Source organism: Brachyhypopomus gauderio, chromosome 8 (assembly GCF_052324685.1).
Source record: "Brachyhypopomus gauderio isolate BG-103 chromosome 8, BGAUD_0.2, whole genome shotgun sequence".
In the NCBI taxonomy this organism is placed as follows: domain Eukaryota; kingdom Metazoa; phylum Chordata; class Actinopteri; order Gymnotiformes; family Hypopomidae; genus Brachyhypopomus; species Brachyhypopomus gauderio.
Genome location: NC_135218.1, coordinates 4,388,343 through 4,408,342, shown reverse-complemented (window position 1 = coordinate 4,408,342; position 20,000 = coordinate 4,388,343). Strand labels below are relative to the sequence as shown.

General features: G+C 45.2%; 1 protein-coding gene across 1 annotated transcript in view; it reads left to right on the top strand.

Annotated features, from left to right (window-relative positions):
• Window positions 1–20,000, top strand: part of LOC143521123 (voltage-dependent calcium channel subunit alpha-2/delta-2-like) — a 53,346-nt gene that overhangs the window by 31,067 nt on the left and 2,279 nt on the right. Inside the window, exon 3 of the mRNA XM_077013684.1 lies at window positions 19,415–19,531. Within this exon, the coding sequence (XP_076869799.1) occupies window positions 19,415–19,531 (117 nt within the window). The remainder of the gene's footprint in view (window positions 1–19,414; window positions 19,532–20,000) is intronic.

Here is a 20,000-nt window from a genome sequence, read left to right as displayed (position 1 = left end):
GCGTGGTGAAATACTAGCCTGGCTGCCAGAACCCTCACTGAGTCAATCTCCTAATCTGGAGGTGAAGGTTAACATAGGACGTGCTAGGATGCTGGACACCACCAATATGACCAGAACACTGCTGGGGATTTATGTATGGTTTGTCATTTTTTTTAGTTGCAATTGTTAGTTTAGTTGTAGCAATGACGGAATATAGCTTGTATATACAGAGTATAAGATACCTCAAAAGGGAAGAGTCTGTACAGAGTATGCCTTAACCAGAATGTGCCATATTTTGTCAATTGTGATTTTTTACAACGCAATCGAAATTTGTCCCATCTGTGCAGTTAACACACACACACACACACACACACACACACACACACACACACACACACACACACACACACACACACTAGTGATTACTAGGGGGCTGTGGATCACACGTGCCCAGAGCGGTGGGCAGCCCTAGCCCGGCACCCGGGGAGCAGTTGGGGTTAGGTGCCTTGCTCAAGGGAACCTCAGTCATGGCCTCAGGTCTGGGAATCGAACCCACGACCCTCCGGTCACAAGACCAGTTCCCTAACCACCAGACCATGACTGAATATACCGCAGCTTCTGTCACTTATTATATAGTGTTTTAAGACCAGCCTCTGTGCATTTAATGGCATTTGTTGATCATTATACAGTTCCATCCTCATTCTTGCGAAGCATTTTCTTCACTCAGTGTGGGGCTCACAGCTGCCCCTGTCAAGTCTATGTGGTTTCCATTTGGTGTAAATGAGAATATTTGGGACTGGAAGGATTTTTGATCTAAACATTTTCTAAGAACTTCCTCTCTCGGGTCACCCTCTACAGCTCTATCACCTACAACTCAACTTATACCAAGCTCAGACCAAACCTTTAACCAGGCCTGAACACATCACCGAACCGAACATATAACTGATCCTTTAACCAGGCCTGAACTGAATCTTTAATTAAACATATAACTGAACCTTTTACCAGAATCATGCTCCCCAGTGGGCCTCCTTTGGCCCATACGGTCATTTAGCCTCATCACAGAAAGACTGTTGGCTGGCGTGTAAGCTCCTGAGGCCGGGCTGTGTGTGTCAGCCAGAAGATAAGCAGTGCACTGGTGGAAGCAGCGGTAATGGGAGTTGGAGTTTGTAGCTCAGGTTAAGAGTGCAGGTTCCTGGTGGAGTGTCCACTACAGGGCCTTATTGGCTGATGTTCTGGTTTAAGTGTGAAGCTTGTGGCAAATGTAAACACCGTTATGTTGCGAACACTTTAACTGAGCAGCACTGAAGCAGTGTGTGTGTGTGTGTGTGTGGGTGTGTGGGGTTGTGTATGTGTGTGTGTGTGTGTGTGTCTGACAGTCACAGCTTTCAAGGCTTTTCTACAGCTTTAGCTTTGGGGTTTCTGAGTCTGCTCTCTTTCTGCTCCCTCTCTCTCTCTCTCTCTCTCTCTCTCTCTCTCTCTCTCTCTCCCTGTCTCTCTTTCTCTCTCTGTCTGGTGAAATCCTTGCTTTTGTCTTGAAGGCAGTTAGAATGCTCAGAGAAGCTCTCTCTCTGTCAAATCCTTTGTCCCAACAGCAATTATCATGATGATGAAAATAAAGGACACAAAGACAGGAACATGATTTTTCAGCCGGCAGCTTTTCAACATCACCATTGTTCTCCTGGTGAAGGAGAGAAGGTTGAGGGTGGGGGGGTGGGGTGGGGGGGGGGGGGGGGACACAGCAGAGGAAGGTGAGACAGATTTGTCTTGTAAAATGTCAGCATATGGGATCTGCTCTGTGTACTAGAGTTCACACAACCTCTGTTTTCTCTGTCTCTCTCTTTTTCTCTGTCTGCCTGTCTTTCCCCTTATTCTTATCCCCTTATTCTCCTGTGTTTCTCCTGTTTCAGATTCTAGCACTTTTTGCAAAAAAAAATGTAACCTACAGCTTGGCAAAATTGAATATCCCAGGGAATGTTTGCCTTTGTCGAATTCGGAAATATTTGTAGTGAAACAGAAACTTTTATTCACTCTTAAAGCCCCTAAAAGGATCAGACACACACACACACACACACACACACACACACACACACACACACACACACACACACACACACACACACACACACACAAGGATTTACTGCACTTTATTCTCATGTTAACTGCTGGGCAAATAGCAAAGTACCCCTAAGGTGTTGTTTTGATGTTTGTATGTGTGTGTGTGTGTGTATGTGTGTGTGTGTGTATGTGTGTGTGAGTATACAGTGTTGAGGAGAGATAGGCTTGTCATGCTTTATCTTTACGAGCAGAAAGCAGCTATTTGACCTTAATGCATTGCGTGAACAGTGTCATCCACTGTTCGGAAAGTGATTGATGCTCCTTTCAGTCAGGAAGCCTCAAAGGTGTCTGTATGAAATATATAAGCTTTAGACATGCGTGCATATTATTAATTCCTGGTTGTGGTAGATATTTGGTCACAGAATATTTCGAACCAGTTGTAAGGTCAATTCAGGGTTTTATTGAGAAATGCAAACGTTCACTGCTCTGGCTAATGACCCCGTGATGCCTCTTATCTCCTATTAAGTCTGGCCTTTGTGTTTAGAGGTTTCAGTAGGGATGTAATTGGATGTTTTTGGAACTATAACTGGGGTGAAATTGCAGGCTTGTGGAGGAAAAATGCCAGCAAGGGTTTGCGAGGCTGGCCAGGTGAGCACTGGGGCCTCTCAAATAACCCCGAGTGCAGCCCCTGCCTCGGGAACCTTCCGGAAATGTCACAATATTTAAAATGGTCAAAGTAGGGGCCATAACAGGTTACGCCAAGAATAATTATGTGTTTTACTTGGGTGTGTTGGGTGTGTGTGTTTATGTGTGCGTGAGCGAGAAACAAAGTCTTTTTTCATATAGAAAAGCGTTTCTCGGGTGATAGCAAGAACTTTGCTAACTTAATGCATTACTTCACCTACCTTGTTTGGGTGCGTGTCTACCTGCCTAACGAGACAGCTACTACTTTATTGCTAGTCTGCAAGTAAACCTTCCGTCATTTGTCTAGTTAAGTTGAACTATTTTTTTAAATCTGCACCTTTTTTTTGTGAGGCTAATTGAACGAGCCTGAACTGAGCGAACAGAATCCATCTTCACCCCACTAGTGTCTGCTCAGCGGTGATTACTGCTGTTGTCTGGGCTGCTCTATTTGAAGCCTCATTTCCCCATCAGGCTGGTGAATCATGGGATTTGTAGGCGTGTGCATTTAAGACCCAGCGGTAATCTGCTGCTCAACCATCTCCGTCTCTGAGGTTCCAAACCAAACAGTTTGGATATACAGTAAATGTCATAATGTATATATAGTTTCAAGTTTAATACCGTCAGACTGTTAGTACGCTGCAGGTTTGTACTCTTTAAGACTTGACAAAGAGACATATGGCGTCCGTGTTTTGTGAAGTGCACATAAAAGTCGTAACAGGCACAGATGTCTTCTCAGAACAGTGTCTCTTCTGCTCCCTCAGGGGTACGGGAAGACTAGCAAGTTCTGATGTTAGTTAGAAAATTGTGAATCCATTAAAAATGATTACCATATAGCCTGTCATTAACAAAGATAAATGAGTCATTTTTCTAAGAAACTCAGGGTACACTGTGACATTTACGTTTTGTCAATGCGTTCTAATGTTGCTTTCCCAGCATGCATTTTGTGGAAGGTCCCATAACTGATATTTTATTTCAACAGTGTTGTTCGTTGTAAGACATCTTCTTACAGTAAGATCTGATAATCACTTAGACAAGGTCGTTGAATTACAGTCACGGAACAGCCACCGGTGTTTATGTGAGCTCTGTTATAGACGACAGTGCTGGTTATGAATTAGTGGGTGGGCTTGATGTTTTCGTTTCTTCTCCTTTTCAATTTCAAGGAGTTTCAGTTTCATGTGAAACTTTTCATTTACTACAAAATGATGATTTTTAAATTGGAATTTGGACAGAATTTACATTATTTCTGCAAAAGTCACAGTTGATAATATCCAATCTGAACACATCCAAAACAAACAAAAGTCAGATCTGATCTGAGCCTCGTAGCCAGTTGGTCTTTCAGCTGCTTTGACATTACGGGGTGGAAGTGGTACAGATCACAGTGACTTTTTTATGGCCTCACACGGAGGTGTCATGAGGGCACGTGAAGGATTTAATACCCACCAGTAATCACGTAATGGCAAATTATGAATAACATTTTAAAGAGCGTTACGATGGGACATTATTTCTAATAACTGCAACCGTTGGCAATAAAAAAATGATTACAACACTTAAAACACTTCTAGGAGGCTGGAGCTCCATCAGCTCACTGGTGATGTGAGCTCACATATCACTCCAGCGGTGGACGTACCAGGACGAGGTCAAACGTTAGCTAGTTAAACTCACCACTGTGTAAGGTGAACGACCGAAGGACACCAGGGACAATATCCTCGGAGGCATCCGGTTCTGGAGGATGAACGGAGGTCCATTGCACTGCCGTGTCCTGGAGTTCTTTGCCATCACCTGGCTGTTAGATCTTTCCACACCACTCCTAGCTATGGTCCAGCCTTCTGGTCAGGCCTTTTGCTTTTTGTAGGCTTTTGTATGAATTACTATTTTGGGTTGTTTTCTTTGATAGTATTATGACCCAGAGAATGATACGTTCATATTTTCAGACAGATGAAAACAAGAATGCTTGTTCCTGCAAGAATGCAGGAATACTCAAGTGCTAGTTACAATAGAAATATCTTCTTGGACTAATTCTATACTGTATTAAAGGAGACTACAGTAGATAAAGGTAGTTACATTTGCTAAAGAGATGATGAAATAGGTAATATAAGTTAGCATCTATAACATTGACAGTTACAATTGTGTTTTCCACTACTTTAATTTACAAAACAGCCCAGAGGTCAGAGGTTAACATAGAAGAAGATGCTGGAGATGATGGAGAGAGGCCCGGGAAAGGAGAGCTAGCAAAGAGGAGAGAACTAGCGCTTTATTCACTAATTGGGTCATGCACTACTTATTTAATTGAAATAACAGTTTTTATGATTCCAAAAGTCTAGTAAGAGATGATGGGAAGACATCATCAAAGAGGCCCAGTTAGAATGGGTTATTAAAAACTGGTTTCAGAAATATAACTGGCTTGAACACAACGTCTCAACAGACCCGACACACTGGATTCTGTGTTCAGAGTATTTGGAGCACATGACAAATGTAAAATAAGCTAAACTAAACTCCTTCCTACATGTCTGTATGACCGAGATTTTGCACTGGAAGGTTATAGGGACTGAAAATCAGCCTTGCTGAGCACAGCGCATGTAATCAGCATATTGAAAATGTCAACAAGTTGCAAATGTGTCTAATAACTACAGCAGTTTGAGAGCAGCTCTCCATCCAAAGAGCAAACCATGAAGAGCCATAGAGGAAATATACTACAGTAGATAAAGGTAGTTACATGTGCTTTGGTTATTTAATATAAAACATCTAGCAATGAGCAGACCAGGACCTCTTAAAGAGATGATGAAATAGGTAATATAAGTTAGCATATATAACATTGACAGTTACAATTTTGTTATCCACTACAGTGGGAAGCACAAAAGAAAGAGATGAACCTTTGGGGGGTCATGACGAGTCTGACAATTGCATCAACAAAAAATATTTTGGTCTTGGTCTCCACTCGGACCTTCTTCCTACATGTCGGCTAGCGGTCACAAATACAAACCCAGCAGCTCAGTCACACGGTGGATGAGGCGGTTCTGCTTGGTCTGTCTGGAACACCTGATGAACCCAGAGCACCCGAGGGATCAAAACAAGATCCGGTTGCTTTAACTCTCCGGTTCTTGGATACGCCAGCGAATGAATGGACGTTTGGACTGACGTGGTTCGTCTGCGTGAGGCGACGGGGAGGGGAGGCCAGCTGTCTCCTGGGTACCCTGAGCAAATATGGGCTTGACGTGAAAAATAAATGTCATGTGACAAGGCTATGATGGCCATGTTGCCCCAAGAGGTCTTTACAAGGCAGTCCAGGGGATCATAAAACAACTGTGAGAAAGTGTGCTTTGTGTATTGTTTTGCACATAGTTTGAGCTCCGTCTGTACAGTTTTGTATGTAGTAGAACGGCCCTGCGCTTTCATGGAGGGGTCCACTAAACAACCAAGGCTTTTTGCAGATGTGCTGATGCTGCTACGCACAGATACCAGCAGGTATCGTACGCTAAAAGCCCTCAGTGACACAAGGTGGTCAGCCAGGACTCACAACAGTAATGTCCTTTTGATGCCTTCCGTGGTGAGCACGTTAGAGAAGATTCAGAGAGAGTAGAAGTCTGATGAAGATACAGCTGGCATGGCTTTGCCACAGAGGGAAGCTTGTTCATCTCGAGTCCCTCTTACATCTGGTGGCTTTGAGTCATGTCTGTCGCCGTTGTGCTATCAAAGTATCTTCAGTGAAGCCACGAACATCTGCACAGCTGGCATCGGTTTGACAACTGCCGAGCCAAGCTGGTGGTGATGTGATCTGACGAGTGATTTGAAGATGTGGGAAATGAAAGCAAACAGACAGGCTGAACAACATTTGGAACTTCTGCCAAAGACAGAGAGAGTGATGTCTGAGAGGCTAGACAACATGTGTAAGAACCAAACTAGTTTCACACAGGATTAGATAAAAGGCTTTTATTTTGAAAGTTCGGATCTTACATACAGTACGTCACATTCAGGTTTAGGGGTGGGAAGCAACTATGACAATAGAGATGTAAATGCGCAACTATGACAATAGAGATGTAAATGCAGGTTAGATGGGAATGCAAGCTGCTGATGCAGAGATTATGCAGGGTGGATAACCCTTCTAGTACACTTATGGGCATCTTCAGCAGGCTCACAGAAGGGCCCCAGCTAGATGGTTGTCTGGTATGAGGGCTGTCCCGCCACTCTGTCCAAACCAAACCAGATTGTGAACCAGTTCCATGCATACTCCTTAATCAGACACAAATCAAAATCCACAGCCATACGGCGCCACAGGGACTTTTGGATCCGAATTCATGTCGATGTTGACATCACATTCCCGTCCCTGCTCGGGTCTGGACCTCCGTCCTCGCCACTGTCCCAGGTCCTGAACCTGTCCCAGGCCTCGGGCGCTGTCCCACGTCCTGAACCTGTCCCAGGCCTCGAGGCGCTGTCCCAGGTCCTGATTCTGTCCCAGGCCTCAGGCGCTGTCCCAGGTCCTAATTACACTCAGCAGCTGCTGAACCTGCGGCCGATCGCATTCGACGTTCGTCCTTTTTTCGTCCGTGGCTCGCAATTACGCCGTGTCCGTTGTTGCTCGTGCGCACATTCGCCCCGCCCGAGTGGTTTTGTTAAATTTTGTGTGTGCGGATCGCGAGTCTGTTTGCGTGACCTGCTATAGTGGGAATGTGACCTGTCGAGGCAAAGGGGTTTCAGAAAAACGAAATCCGTACGGAGCATTTATGCCTGTATACAGTAGTTTTAATTCACGTCTCTGCCATGTGTAAACCAACCAGGCCCATTAACCATGCTTTATGGAGAGAGTTTGTATATATAAGTAAACACACATCCAAAAATGGAGGTGACCTGTAGAAGTAGGCTGTAATTTGAGGAGCATGGCAGGTTTCTCTGGCTGCCCTGCTGCTCAGATGAGAACACCTCCCGCTTTTCCTCATATATGATAAGTGCGTCCAGGCACGGCCGCAAAAGGCAAGACTGACATCAGGGCTTTCATGAGCCCTCTTTAACACATTTCTGATAATACATTTGAAGCTGACTGAAATGTCTTTAAAATGACAGTCCCCAACAATCACGGTGCCCGGCACAGACCTGAGAGGTGAATTAAGAGCTGAACTTGGTCCTGTAGGTCAGGGTGCCCCGGTGATCATGTTTTCAGAATTTTCCATGAGAACTGTTGGCACAAATTACCCCATGGGGCACCAGAGCCATTCAGTAGTTTTCAGCCAAATGAGATTGTCTTCCTAAATAACCTCATCCTCTGTTTCCCGAGTACCTTTTAATTCTTTCTGTCAGTGAAAATGAAGGCACAGTCCACACTGGAACACAGATAAATCCCAGACACTGAAAGCAACTGGGCAGCATCAGGTCCCCCTCCTACCACATGGACATTGGTACGACCCAGTGCTAATGTTCCACAGCAGAGCAGGCGCCGGTGGTGGTTCAAATGGGGGGGTTTTAAGTGGTATAATCTCTCTTCATGGTCTTGGTGGGAAGAGGTAGGCATTAATCTTGGCCATTCAGACAGTAGGAAATTAATGATCATTTACACTGACGACATAATCGCGCTTCACGCTGTCCGCCGATACTAAATTGCCTCCTTTGTTCCACGAGGAGCACTCAACCCCCCCCCACCCCCCCTCCCCCGCACGCCTGTTTCCCACCCGCTCGCCGTTATCAGTCATTAAGTGCCTGGTCTCCATAGTAACAGTCAGTTTGGAGGTGGCTTGGCAGGGTGTAAACTGACCCCTGGACCAAACACTGGGAAATTACCCTGTCAAATCATGAGTGTGGACCCACTTTGTACCGGGTCGTGCTCGGCTACGCAGTATAGGTGCGTGTGTGTGTGTGTATGTGTGTGTGTGTGTGTGTGTGTGTGTGTGTGTGCATATGTGAACGTTTATCTAGATTAGGCCAGCTTTAGACCTTACATATGTTCACACTCACCCCTGCACCTTTCTCTCTCTCACACACACACACACACACACACACACACACACACACACACACACACACACACACCCACACACACACACCCACACCCACACACACACACACAACACACACACACACACACACACACACACACACACACCCTAAAGGCCTTATCTCCTGCCACCATGCCCGTTTGTGGGGCTCCACTGCTGGCTGTCCAGCCTTCAGAGTTCGGACTCTATTGGAGTTTTACATGGGAGGCACGTCACTTTAATTACACTCCCTGCTTTGTCTTACTGCTCACAAACCCTCCCATCTCTATCTGGCTTGGATGAATCAGGGTGTGTGTGTGTGTGTGTGTGTCTGTCTTCTGTAGCGTTTAGATGTGTCAAGTGAAGAACACCAGGTTCTGCCTGTGATGCTATTAAGACGTCTGCCACAGTGCTTATGTATCATTGAACACACAGATTTTTAGTAGGATTTCTTTAACAGGATGTGTCAGTGTTTGGCCACGCCCACTACATGTAAACACGCAGCGCAGCTGATGCGATGGAGACTGATATGGTACTTCCTGTTGTCACGGCTCATGGGATTTAAAACGAAACGGCGATGTGGGGTTAAACAGACAGTAGGCTTTAATATAAGGGACCTTCCTTAGCTACAGCAGTAATTCGGAATATATTCATATGGGCACAAGAGAGAGGTGGCATCTGTGTCTGGACTCTGTCATGTTGTCATGTCTTCACATGACAACCAAAGTAGCAGAGCAGGTAATCATGGGGCTGAAATGTCAGGATAAATTATTCACACGCAGCCAAAAAGCCGGGTGTGTCAAAAGTGACTTTCCAACACATTTCTAAGAAACAAGGTGAGTTTGGCAATTAGCAAAGCAATTTGGCAGTACCTGGAAAAGACCTGTATCAGAGTATCAAATAAATGTTTAGGACGAAAACTATTGAAGAGGTCAAAAATAGTGTTGAACATGCTTGCACAACGTGTCAAAGGTCACGGAGGCTGCGGGTAGAAAAAAGCTGACATCAGACGTGTCAGTCTCGTGACATCAGAGGTTTTTTTCATAAGCAACATACAGTGAAGGTCAGGCTACAGCTCGCTAAAAAAAACAGACAGAAGAGTCGAGCACAGAGCCGAGGGAGACACAGGAACGAGAAGAGCCATCCGTGTCTCAGAGCACACGTGTCATCCGTGCCCCACGACGTCTCGGACGTGTGTGTGTGTGTGTGTGTGTGTGATGCTGATGCTTCCTGGAGACAAAGTGCATAATGTTCTATGGCTGGCCAAGTCAGTCGCTCAAGTTGAATAATGCCGAACATGCATCTCGCTTACTGAAGACAGCACTGCGGGTGCAAAGGCCCGAGTCCGGCCGGGTCTGAACATGGCCGCAGTACGGGCCTGGCAAAGCATCGCCAGGGACGACAGCAAGCATCCCTGTTTCGTTTTATATCCAATATGCTGGAGAACAGAGCTGTAACCAAAACTGTGTCACTGTCCAATTACTTATGGACTGCTGTGTATTTTGTCATTTATATGCACGCAGATCTGTTGCTGCTGATCCTTCACACACACACACACACACACACACACACACACACACACACACACACACACACACACACACACACACACACACACGCCTCCTCTATGATCTTTGGAACTAACACATGTCACTCTGGTGATGGTGTCCCCTAATGTGTGCAAAGCACTTCAGTAAGACTTATGATTATCTTATATGATGTGTTCATTCATATAACAGGCAGGGAATCTGTATATATATATATATGTGTGTGTGTGTGTGTGTGTATGTGTATATATATATACATACACACACACACACACACACACACACACACACACACACACACACACAAGGCAAACTCATCTCCAGCTCTCATAGATAGTCTAAACCAGGCGTACTCAACTGGCGGACCACGGTCCGAATCCGGACCCGAACGCAGTCCTGTCCGGACCCAATCTCATTCCTGATTAACTCTGGATACGGACCAAAAAAAAATGGAGCATTTATTTCAGGGCTATTGATAAAATACTCCGTCACGAGTGTTACGTGTGCTGCACCCCCCCCCACTCAACAACTTACGTTCGCCACCCCCGCCGCACCGGACCTCGGGTCACAGGTATCTGCCAAAATTGGACAGCGGACAAATTCAGTTGAGTACGCCTGGTCAAAACTATGGATAGATAAATAGAGTATTGAAATAGAATGTTGTGTTTGGCTTTAGAAATGTGTTTCACAGACTGCTGATAAAATGCAAGTTTAATATTTCTATCTATTTACCTTCCCCACACTGAGGAACTGGAGGCCAGTTTCTGTATATTCATGTCTACACACACACCTACTTGTGCACCCCCCCACCCCCCACCCCCCATTAGCACAGTTTGTTTCGTGATTCTATTTTCTCTTTTTCAAAAGTTTCATCTTTTAGTCGAAATGCTGTTTGTCATCTTCACTTAAATCACTTTCCGGGCGCGGCACCCATATCTAAAGCATCTTTGAACAGTTGTGGAGCGAGCTAAGAAAGGGGCTCCTGCTAGAGAAAAACACTCCGTGAATGTGGCACCCGCATCCTCTGGCTTTATCAAAAGATTCCTCACGTGTTAATTTTGTCCCTCAGGGGGTGTAATGGTGAGCAATTAAAGGAAATTCAGACCTGTCGTTTCAGCAGCAGGACATTCCCGCTAGCCTTCCTCGTCTTCCCCCTCCTCCTCTGTCTGCGGGACTCCAGCAACTGGCTGTCAGGCAGCCTGAAAGCCATTTGCTCAGATGTTCTGAGTTTTTTTTTTTCACACATGACAATATGTGGAGCATCAATTAAACGGAATCCTTTTGGCTTCTGGAGGATGAGAAAGGAGTTTTTTCTTTGTGGGAAAAGAAAGACAAAGATGAAAAGACTGTGAAAGTTATAGTGAAAGATTTATTATATCACAGGGGAGTGTGTGTGTGTGTGTGTGTGTGTGTGTGTGTGTGTGTGTGTGTGTGTGTGTGTGTGTGTGTGTGTGTGTGTGTGTGTGTGTGTTCGAGTCACCAAAAACAGAAAGCTACCTTGGGCAAAAGGCCTGCCAACAACCAAACACTGAAACATTTGGTAGCTGTCCTTGGTGCTGAAGTGTAGGGTCAGGCCCACACGCTTTGACTCTACGCCTCATTACACACGCTTATAAATCTCCTTAGCTTGATTTTAATGGGTATGTACTTGAGGGTTGTTCTATGGACCAAGGCAAGGGTGGTTCTGTAAATGAGGCCTCTCTTTACAGGCCAAGCCTTGATCAAGGCAGAAGCTGTTCATTTAGATCTACTTTGACATTTGACATGCTCAGGAAATGGCACAGTGAAGACACAGCTGTTTCCCAAGTAATGCAGACTATTTGATAAAACAATGGAGAGACAATGTCAAGAGCTATAATAAGACATAACTCTAGCCCAATGAGCCCTAAATAGGTCTAAGATTATTCTTAAATCCCACATCCTACATCTCCACCCGCAAATCCTCTCTCGTCATGGTAACTACAGTCAGGTCATCCTATTAGTCTTTTTATAAGTGAGCACAGCGACTTAGGATTACTGGTATTTTAGATGCAGGAAAAATCCCCGTGTGATGATGGCCCTGTCCAGAACAATGCAGGGAAGACAAAGAGATGGAAGAAAGGATGAAGAGGATGAGAGGAAGGAGGGGGGGGGAGAGGTGTGGCTGAGATGGAGCTGCATCACTCCATATGGGGCTGGGCTGAGGAGGCGGGGTTGGGAGGCGGAGTTGGGAGGAAAGGTTGAGGAGGGGGGGGTTGGGAGGCTGAGATGGTGGGGTGGGGGGGGGGGGGGGGGGGGGGTCCTGATCATGTCTTATGCAGTGTTATTCTGTTTTCATGAGCAGAGTTAGGCTGACTAATGGCACCAAGTATCTTTTGATTAAGCTTTCACCCATTTCCATTTGAAGGGTGAAAGAATGACAATAAATGTTAGTGAAACATTATTATTTTTTATTTATCAGGAAATGGAGTAATGAATCATGGAAACAGGACACAGCTCATGCATCAGAAGGGTGGTGTCAGTAACGTGTTTGACTATAGATGTGCTTCACAGGGGGTGTTAAGCCTTCACTCTTACTATTCTGACTTAGGCTCGCTTTCTCTTTCTCTCTCTCACTATCTCTCTCTCTCTCTCTCTCTCTCTCACACACACACACACACACACGCACATATGCACATGATGACAAACAGCAGAAACAAATGAAGTGGTGTTTCTCAGATCCTACAGTGTGTACATGTCCACAGTACATTTCAGAAAAGCAAGTAAACGCACTTCCTCTTATAATCAAGTACAAGTTTGAACACAACACTGCCAGTTCACCCACTGCCAAGCTTGACTCTTAACACAAATATATACAGAGTTAAAAGAGAGAGAGACAGAGAGAGAGAAAGAGAGAGAGAGAAAGAGAGAGAGAGAGAGAGAGAGAGAGAGAGGGAGCGATGATGGGGCAGCTTCATGGAAAGGTGATGAGCAGTTGTTTCTCTCTTTAACCTTCGCTCAGGTTGATGGACAGATGGCGACCTTTATCTGCCAAACAGGAAATGGAGTACTGATTATCATGATGAGGAGAAACACACACACACACACACACGTACACACACGCACCCCTCAGTTAATTGCATAGTCAGCTCAGTAGGGCTTCTTCAGCAGTGCACCCACGAGAGTTAAGTGACAAGACTGAAGGGGTGAGGGGTGTGTGTACGTGCGTTTGTGGACTGACGTCTTCTACCTGCCTTCTCTTGACTGAGTTACAGAAACATTAGGGCCACTGAATCATGGTACTGCTGTTTTCTTTAATTACCTCTTTGACTCTGACTTTGTCATGAGAAATGCAGAGGGAGCTGCCATCTTGCCCTTTGCCTTTGTTTATATTCTTGCAATATTTTTCTTAACAGTAAAAAACTCCTTCTGCTTGGGGCCATTTGTTCTTGCTGAATGGTTTTATACTTTGTACCCTCAAGCCCTGTGGAATATATACCCCATCTTGTAATAAAGTATTTAGAAACCTATGTATATCATAATAAGTGTTTTTGTAATATATGCAGACTTGTACCAGTACAGGGAGGAAAGGACAGTGACATCTCTGTAGAGAGGTTTGCTTATGAACACGTACACTGTGCACAGAGAGGAAGTGAGACGCAAATGAGAAAACGGAGAGTTTTCTCTGTGCTGCCGATTTCAGAAAGTCAGTGAGACAGAAGAACACAAACAGCCACACAGAAAAAGCCCAGTTAATAAAACCGGCGCCGTTTATCTCTGTCTCTAAGACAAATACTCAGTGGGGGAAAGAGAGAAAAGGGAAGCGTGAGAGGAGAAATACAAAGAGGGAGGTGGTTCTCTTACTCCTCTGTCGAAAGCAGGGCGCATTCTTCCCACTCCGCGTGAGACCGAGGGCCGCGTGCGCCGCAAACGTCTCTCCGCAGAGGGCGTGTCCCTGGTGGGCACCAGCCACGGCAGAACACGTGAACTGCTGCCACTCGGTGGTCGGCCATCCGATTCAAGAGAAATTTCATTTGGAGCAAGTCCATTTGATTTGGGTTTTGTAAACGGTTAGGCTGCCCGCTCTTTCACGTCTGGACTGAAGCAGGGGTGGAAATGAAATTTTGTAAACATGTTTCCCTTGATAAAACAAATTCCAAGTTGAAAACAGCCTGGCTGCAGGAACAGCTAAGGAACAGCTAAGGAACAGCTGAGGAACAGCTGAGGTGTGGATAGCAGCAAACATATGTGCTACGCATGTTGGAAAATGTAAAATGTAGGTATGTTTAATAATGCATAATAACATAATATTTAGGATTCACTATTTCTAATCATGAGTTATTTATCTCACAACATTCAAATTCTTTCAATTCAGTGCAGGATCAATGCAAACACTGCAACACTGACTATCAACTGAGCTGAATTAGCAGTAACTCTAATCAATTAATCAATGTGATTCCTGAACCATTACACCCCCAGTTAAGACAGAAAACCTTTTCAAAAATCTATATCCCTGGAGGCCTTAGTCCTTATTATAGATGCATGTACCTGAATTTGTTCTGTATGTAAAGTATAAATCTGTTGCCACAAACTACATTGTATACTACAGAAATACTGGGGGTTGGTAAGAATTTTGTTCCTACTAATAATCTGTATGCCAAGTATACCCTGACAGTAACCTGGCAATGTGGCAAACCAAACTCACAAAACCAGAGCTAGTTTCTACTGAGATCAGAGAACAGTTTTGGCCCGTGGCTCTAAAAATACAAATCAATAGAACTTGCAGCTGAGCAACAAGTGTAATCAATCATGCCTTATTACTTTTGCACCGCTGCCAGTATTACTAACTGGGTGCCATCCTGTTACATTCCTCGCATTTGCAAAATGTTTCCTCCATGTATCGAGCTAAGAGGAGCATCCTGTAGGGGCCGACAGCTTTAGAAAATCCGTCAGCAGTCTCCTGACATGCTGAAAAGCACACTTAGTGCCTGCAGGAAGTGACTTTGGGCAATATTTCCTCTCACAAAGCATGTCTCGAGTTTGCTGGACTCTTCTAACTTTAGAACATTCTCCATGCTCACTGGTGCGAGGTATGTCAGTAAGCCCTTTGCTGGGAATCCGTTGTGTTTTAGAGATGATAGTTGTTTATAATCTAGCCTGATGTTCTACAAATAGGAAAGCTGTCAGACCATGAACTAATATCTTGATCTGATTACAGCAATTCCCAGTGTGATCGCTCCATTTCAGAAACAAATTGTTCATAAAAAGATATTTAGGGGGTGTTAATGTTTCATTTGAGGAGATATCAAAGATCTGACTGCATGGTAAAATTGGACGATTGAGTGACGTTTGGGAAAGTGGATTCTGCTGTGGTACTTGCTGAAGGCCCTTTGTGTTGTGAGTTGTGTGTGTTGATGTAACGAATAACCAGAAATCTCTCTTCATAGTTTTGGAACTTGACATAGATCAGGCTCCATTACAGTGGCAGTGTTAGTGGCAGTGTAAGAGGTGACTATATGAATAATGCGTGTGCCACTAAGACAGAAGTTCACCGGTTATCAGGCAAATAAATGTGCCTAAAGGTTATGGATCACACTTCTTAATGCTGCGGCTTGGGTATGATACGAAAAATATATTACTAGACATGAGCTGGCATCTTAGCCATCTATTCGTTCAGAGAAATACATCGATTAAAAGTCCCGCTCGCAGGAAAGAGGACTGACAGGAGTTTTTAGACGGTGACTTGAATCCATATAGGCGTTATTTGTTTTTTCCGGCCATTTGTGTGAAATGTAGGGAAAGCTGTTTCCCAATAACGTCGACCCGGCTTCTCTCACACGTGATGGATGGATGTCAGTTTTTATTAGTTTGCTTGTCTTTAGCCCTTTCAGGGGGAAAGCCCTGGTGTCGCTCCCTGCCGCTAACCGCGCGTGGCTCCTTCTCGCGCTGTCGAACCTTCCCCTCGCGCTCCCTCACGTTACCAGGAGACGCATCCTCCTCGGATCTCTCGCGCCCCCCTTCGCCTCGCGCGAGCGCGCGCGCGCGTTTATCGAGCCGCTCCGCGCGCTGGCGGATTGTACCGTCTGCTTGGCGGAGTCCACTAATATTCCTTAACGACGCCGCATCTGTCTCTGTCACCAGTCCGCCTTCACGGCCCGATAAGCCGAGGCGCTTCTCCCTCAGACACCAATCCCGCCGCAAACAAACAAACAAATCGCTCACGCGGAGGAGAGAAAAAAAACAACAACAAAGCTACAAGGTCAAAAGAGACGTGGTGTCCGCCTGGGATGATGCGGCCGGTAATGAAGTATTTAGACACGGTCAACAGCCGCAGGACTGCTGTATGACGGATTAAAACCTTTTTTTTACATTGAGATGCTAATAAGGGTTCTTTCTAGTTTCTAACATTGTTTTTGCTCGTGTTAAGATATAAACGTCAGATCTGGTAAATGTGATTTACCCCTTTGTGAGTGTGTAAGAGCAGAGGGTTCAGAGTCACCGCACTGAGCAGGACACAACCACTCAACCTTTCTGATGACGTCTCCCCTTTCACCTTCTCTCTGTTTCTCTTGGTCTTTTTGTTAGTTCACCTCTCCTCCCTCTTCCCTTCTTTTTATCTACACTTACAATTACTTTGTGCAGGTTTGTATGTGTGTGTGTGTGTGTGTGTGTGTGTGTGTGTGTGTGTGTGTGTGTGTGAGTGTGTGTGTGTGTGTGTGTGTGTGTGTGTGTGTGTATGTGTGTGTGTGTGTGTGTGTGTGTGTGAGAGAGAGAGAGAGAGAGAGAGAGAGAGAGAGAGATGTGAAAATATGCATTCATGCCAATGTACACACCACACATTTCTCCCCATCTGGAAGAGGGTGGATCACATCCAGTGTGTATTTAAACATATGTGATGTGTAACTGCTAATAGGAGCACATTGCCTCGGATGGGGTCTTATTCTTTGTGTGTGTGTGTGTGTGTGTGTGTGTGTGTGTGTGTGTGTGTGTGTGTGTGTTTGTGTGTGTATGTTAGATGTAGAACTAGTGGTCAAGGTGTGTGTGCAGTCATTGAACTTTGTTGCTTCCTGAAGGCATTCATGCTGTTCTGTATATTTACATCGTGAACTTCATCAGATGTTGACAAGTTTGTTTTCAAAAATACCAATGAAATCCACACATTTAATAAATCACATGTTTATTTGTCCATAAAGGTCCCATGATGTAGGGTAGCTGGTGTGATCTTGCTCTGTGACAACTGATGTGCTTAGAGCAAAGTAGGATTTAAATACATATACACTGATACCAGCACCAGTCTCAATGCTGACCTGCACACTGCCAATAAAGTTACTGAAATATTATGGATTGCTAATGTGAATAGCAGTAATAACATTATGGGGTGTTAATCTATATTTGTGGGTGTCTCTGATAACTCATCATGACTCGACCATAGACATCATAACTTCCATGTATTCTAGGGAGTTTTTCCTTGCCACTGTCGCCTTTGGCTTGCTCATTAGGGATTTGGATCCGTAGTATTGTTAACCTTTTAAATCCTGTAAAGCACTTTGTGACAACATATGTTGTGAAAAGCGCTATACAAATATATTTGATTTGATTTGATTTGATAACTTTAGTTCTTTTTAGCTGAATGAGATTAAAAACAGAACAATTTCATACGTTCATCTCAGGGGCTTGCATGCTGTCCAGTTGTCAAGTACATTTGTATATTTGCACACAGCAGTGCCCTAAGTTAGAACATGCTCTGTTTCGTTCATGGTGTTAGAGTATTTTGTGGAAGTTCGCTTTGCTGGGAAAAACATCAGTCATTGGCTATTTTCTTTTCTGGATTCAGTGAAAAAAAAACTCCTCACCTTTCTGGATTCGGCTGCTCAGCAGCGCCATCGGTTTTTCGGCACTCGTTCCAAAGCCTGGCGCTCTGGCGCTTCCCAGAGGCACATGTGCCATGCCGACCCAGAGCAGGTTTCCTATGTGGCGGTGCGATCCGAATCGCTCGGTGTTCCCAAGCGTTCTGAAGAATAAAACCCAGTGCACACGTGGAATGGGCGGGTGTTGGTTCAGGAGTCCCCCAGAACAGGCGGCTTTTAAAGTCCAGGAGGCTTGTAGCCTGTCGATTAGAAATCGGCATAGCTGTTGGCCACTTATGTGTGTAATGGCTTACTCCATAGAGACTTCTAAATATGTGTGTGTGTGTGTGTGTGTGTGTGTGTGTCCACACCGGTTTTTTTTAGCATCATAATGACTTTTTGCCAGGGCTCGATAATTGTATCCTAAAAATAATAAGTAGCACAGTTTTAAACTAGGCTAAGAAGGCCACGCCCTTCCCTTGCCATCTCAGTTGAAATGCCAGCATGATGCTTTGACTGATTACTGCAGTGTCCCCATTCGCTGCTGTTAACAATAACCAGAAGTGGCATCTGTGGGACTGTTGACGTGGTATTAAAGACTACAGCTCCGAGTATATCTTTAGTAGCTGTAAACTCCTGAACAGGCTGTTTTTTTTTTTTGGTTACACTGAAATTGCCACTGGGTCTCTCGGGCCAGTATTCAGAATGACAGAGATGGATTTGTGGGTAATGGAGTCCCTGAGGGGGCAGGGATAAATGGGACTGCCTTGGGACAGCAGGCTGTTGTGGACTACAGAAGGTGTTGCTGAGTCAGACAGGAAAAGGCAGGTTTCTTGCCTGTAATCACGTGGAAATCGCTGACACATTGAACATTACCTGAGCCCCAAATCTATCCTCTGTCTCTCGACAGCCTCCACCACCACAACAATCTTCCACTTTTGGTAGAATTATTGCTTTGCATTTTAGAATTGTGGCAAAGAGGATTTCTCTCTGTTGCTTTCTAAAACAGTTGATTCAACGGGGATTTGTAATCTGTAAATAAATATACAAATGTGAATCCAAAAGACAAAATAAAAATAAAGCATTCTTATGAAATGTAATTGCTTTAGTTACACACAGCTTGATGGACCATAGAACCATCTGTACCATAAGATCAGACTAAACACTGTGTGTATATGCATGTACCTGTTGCCTAGAGGAGTCACATACGTTTAGGGTTATAGCATTAGCCCTTACCATTAGTCCACCCTTTCATCTGGATGTGCTTCGTCCTCAAGGCTTTTAATATAAAACTCATGGGAATGTCTCAACATGGATTCTTCCACCAACCGGTTCTGTAAGTTGATGAAAAGTGCATGACCTTTGCCCTTTGCCCCCGTTACAGATTTATAACGAGAAGAGGAGTCAGTTCGATGTGAAGAGAAACTCTCCCAAGGACCTGGTGGAGAGGGTGGCCCGCGACATCGCCCGACTGCTCAACAGCAAGCGCAAGGCACTGGAGGTGAGGGTGGAGGAGAGGTGTGGGTGGAGGAGAGGTGTGGAGGAGAGGTGTGGGTGGAGGAGAGGTGTGGAGGAGAGGTGTGGGTGGAGGAGAGGTGTGGGTGGAGGTGAGGGTGGAGGAGAGGTGTGGGTGAAGGAGAGGTGAGGGTGGAGGTGAGGGTGGAGGAGAGGTGAGGGTGGAGGAGAGGTTTGGAGGAGAGGTGTGGGTGGAAGAGAGGTGAGGGTGGAGGTGATGGTGGAGGAGAGGTGTGGAGCAGAGGTGTGGGTGGAAGAGAGGTGAGGGTGGAGGTGAGGGTGGAGGAGAGGTGAGGGTGGAGGAGAGGTTTGGAGGAGAGGTGTGGGTGGAGGTGATGGTGGAGGAGAGGTGTGGAGCAGAGGTGTGGGTGGAGGAGAGGTGAGGGTGGAGGAGAGGTGTGGGTGGAGGAGAGGTGAGGGTGGAGGAGAGGTGTGGAGGAGAGGTGAGGGTGGAG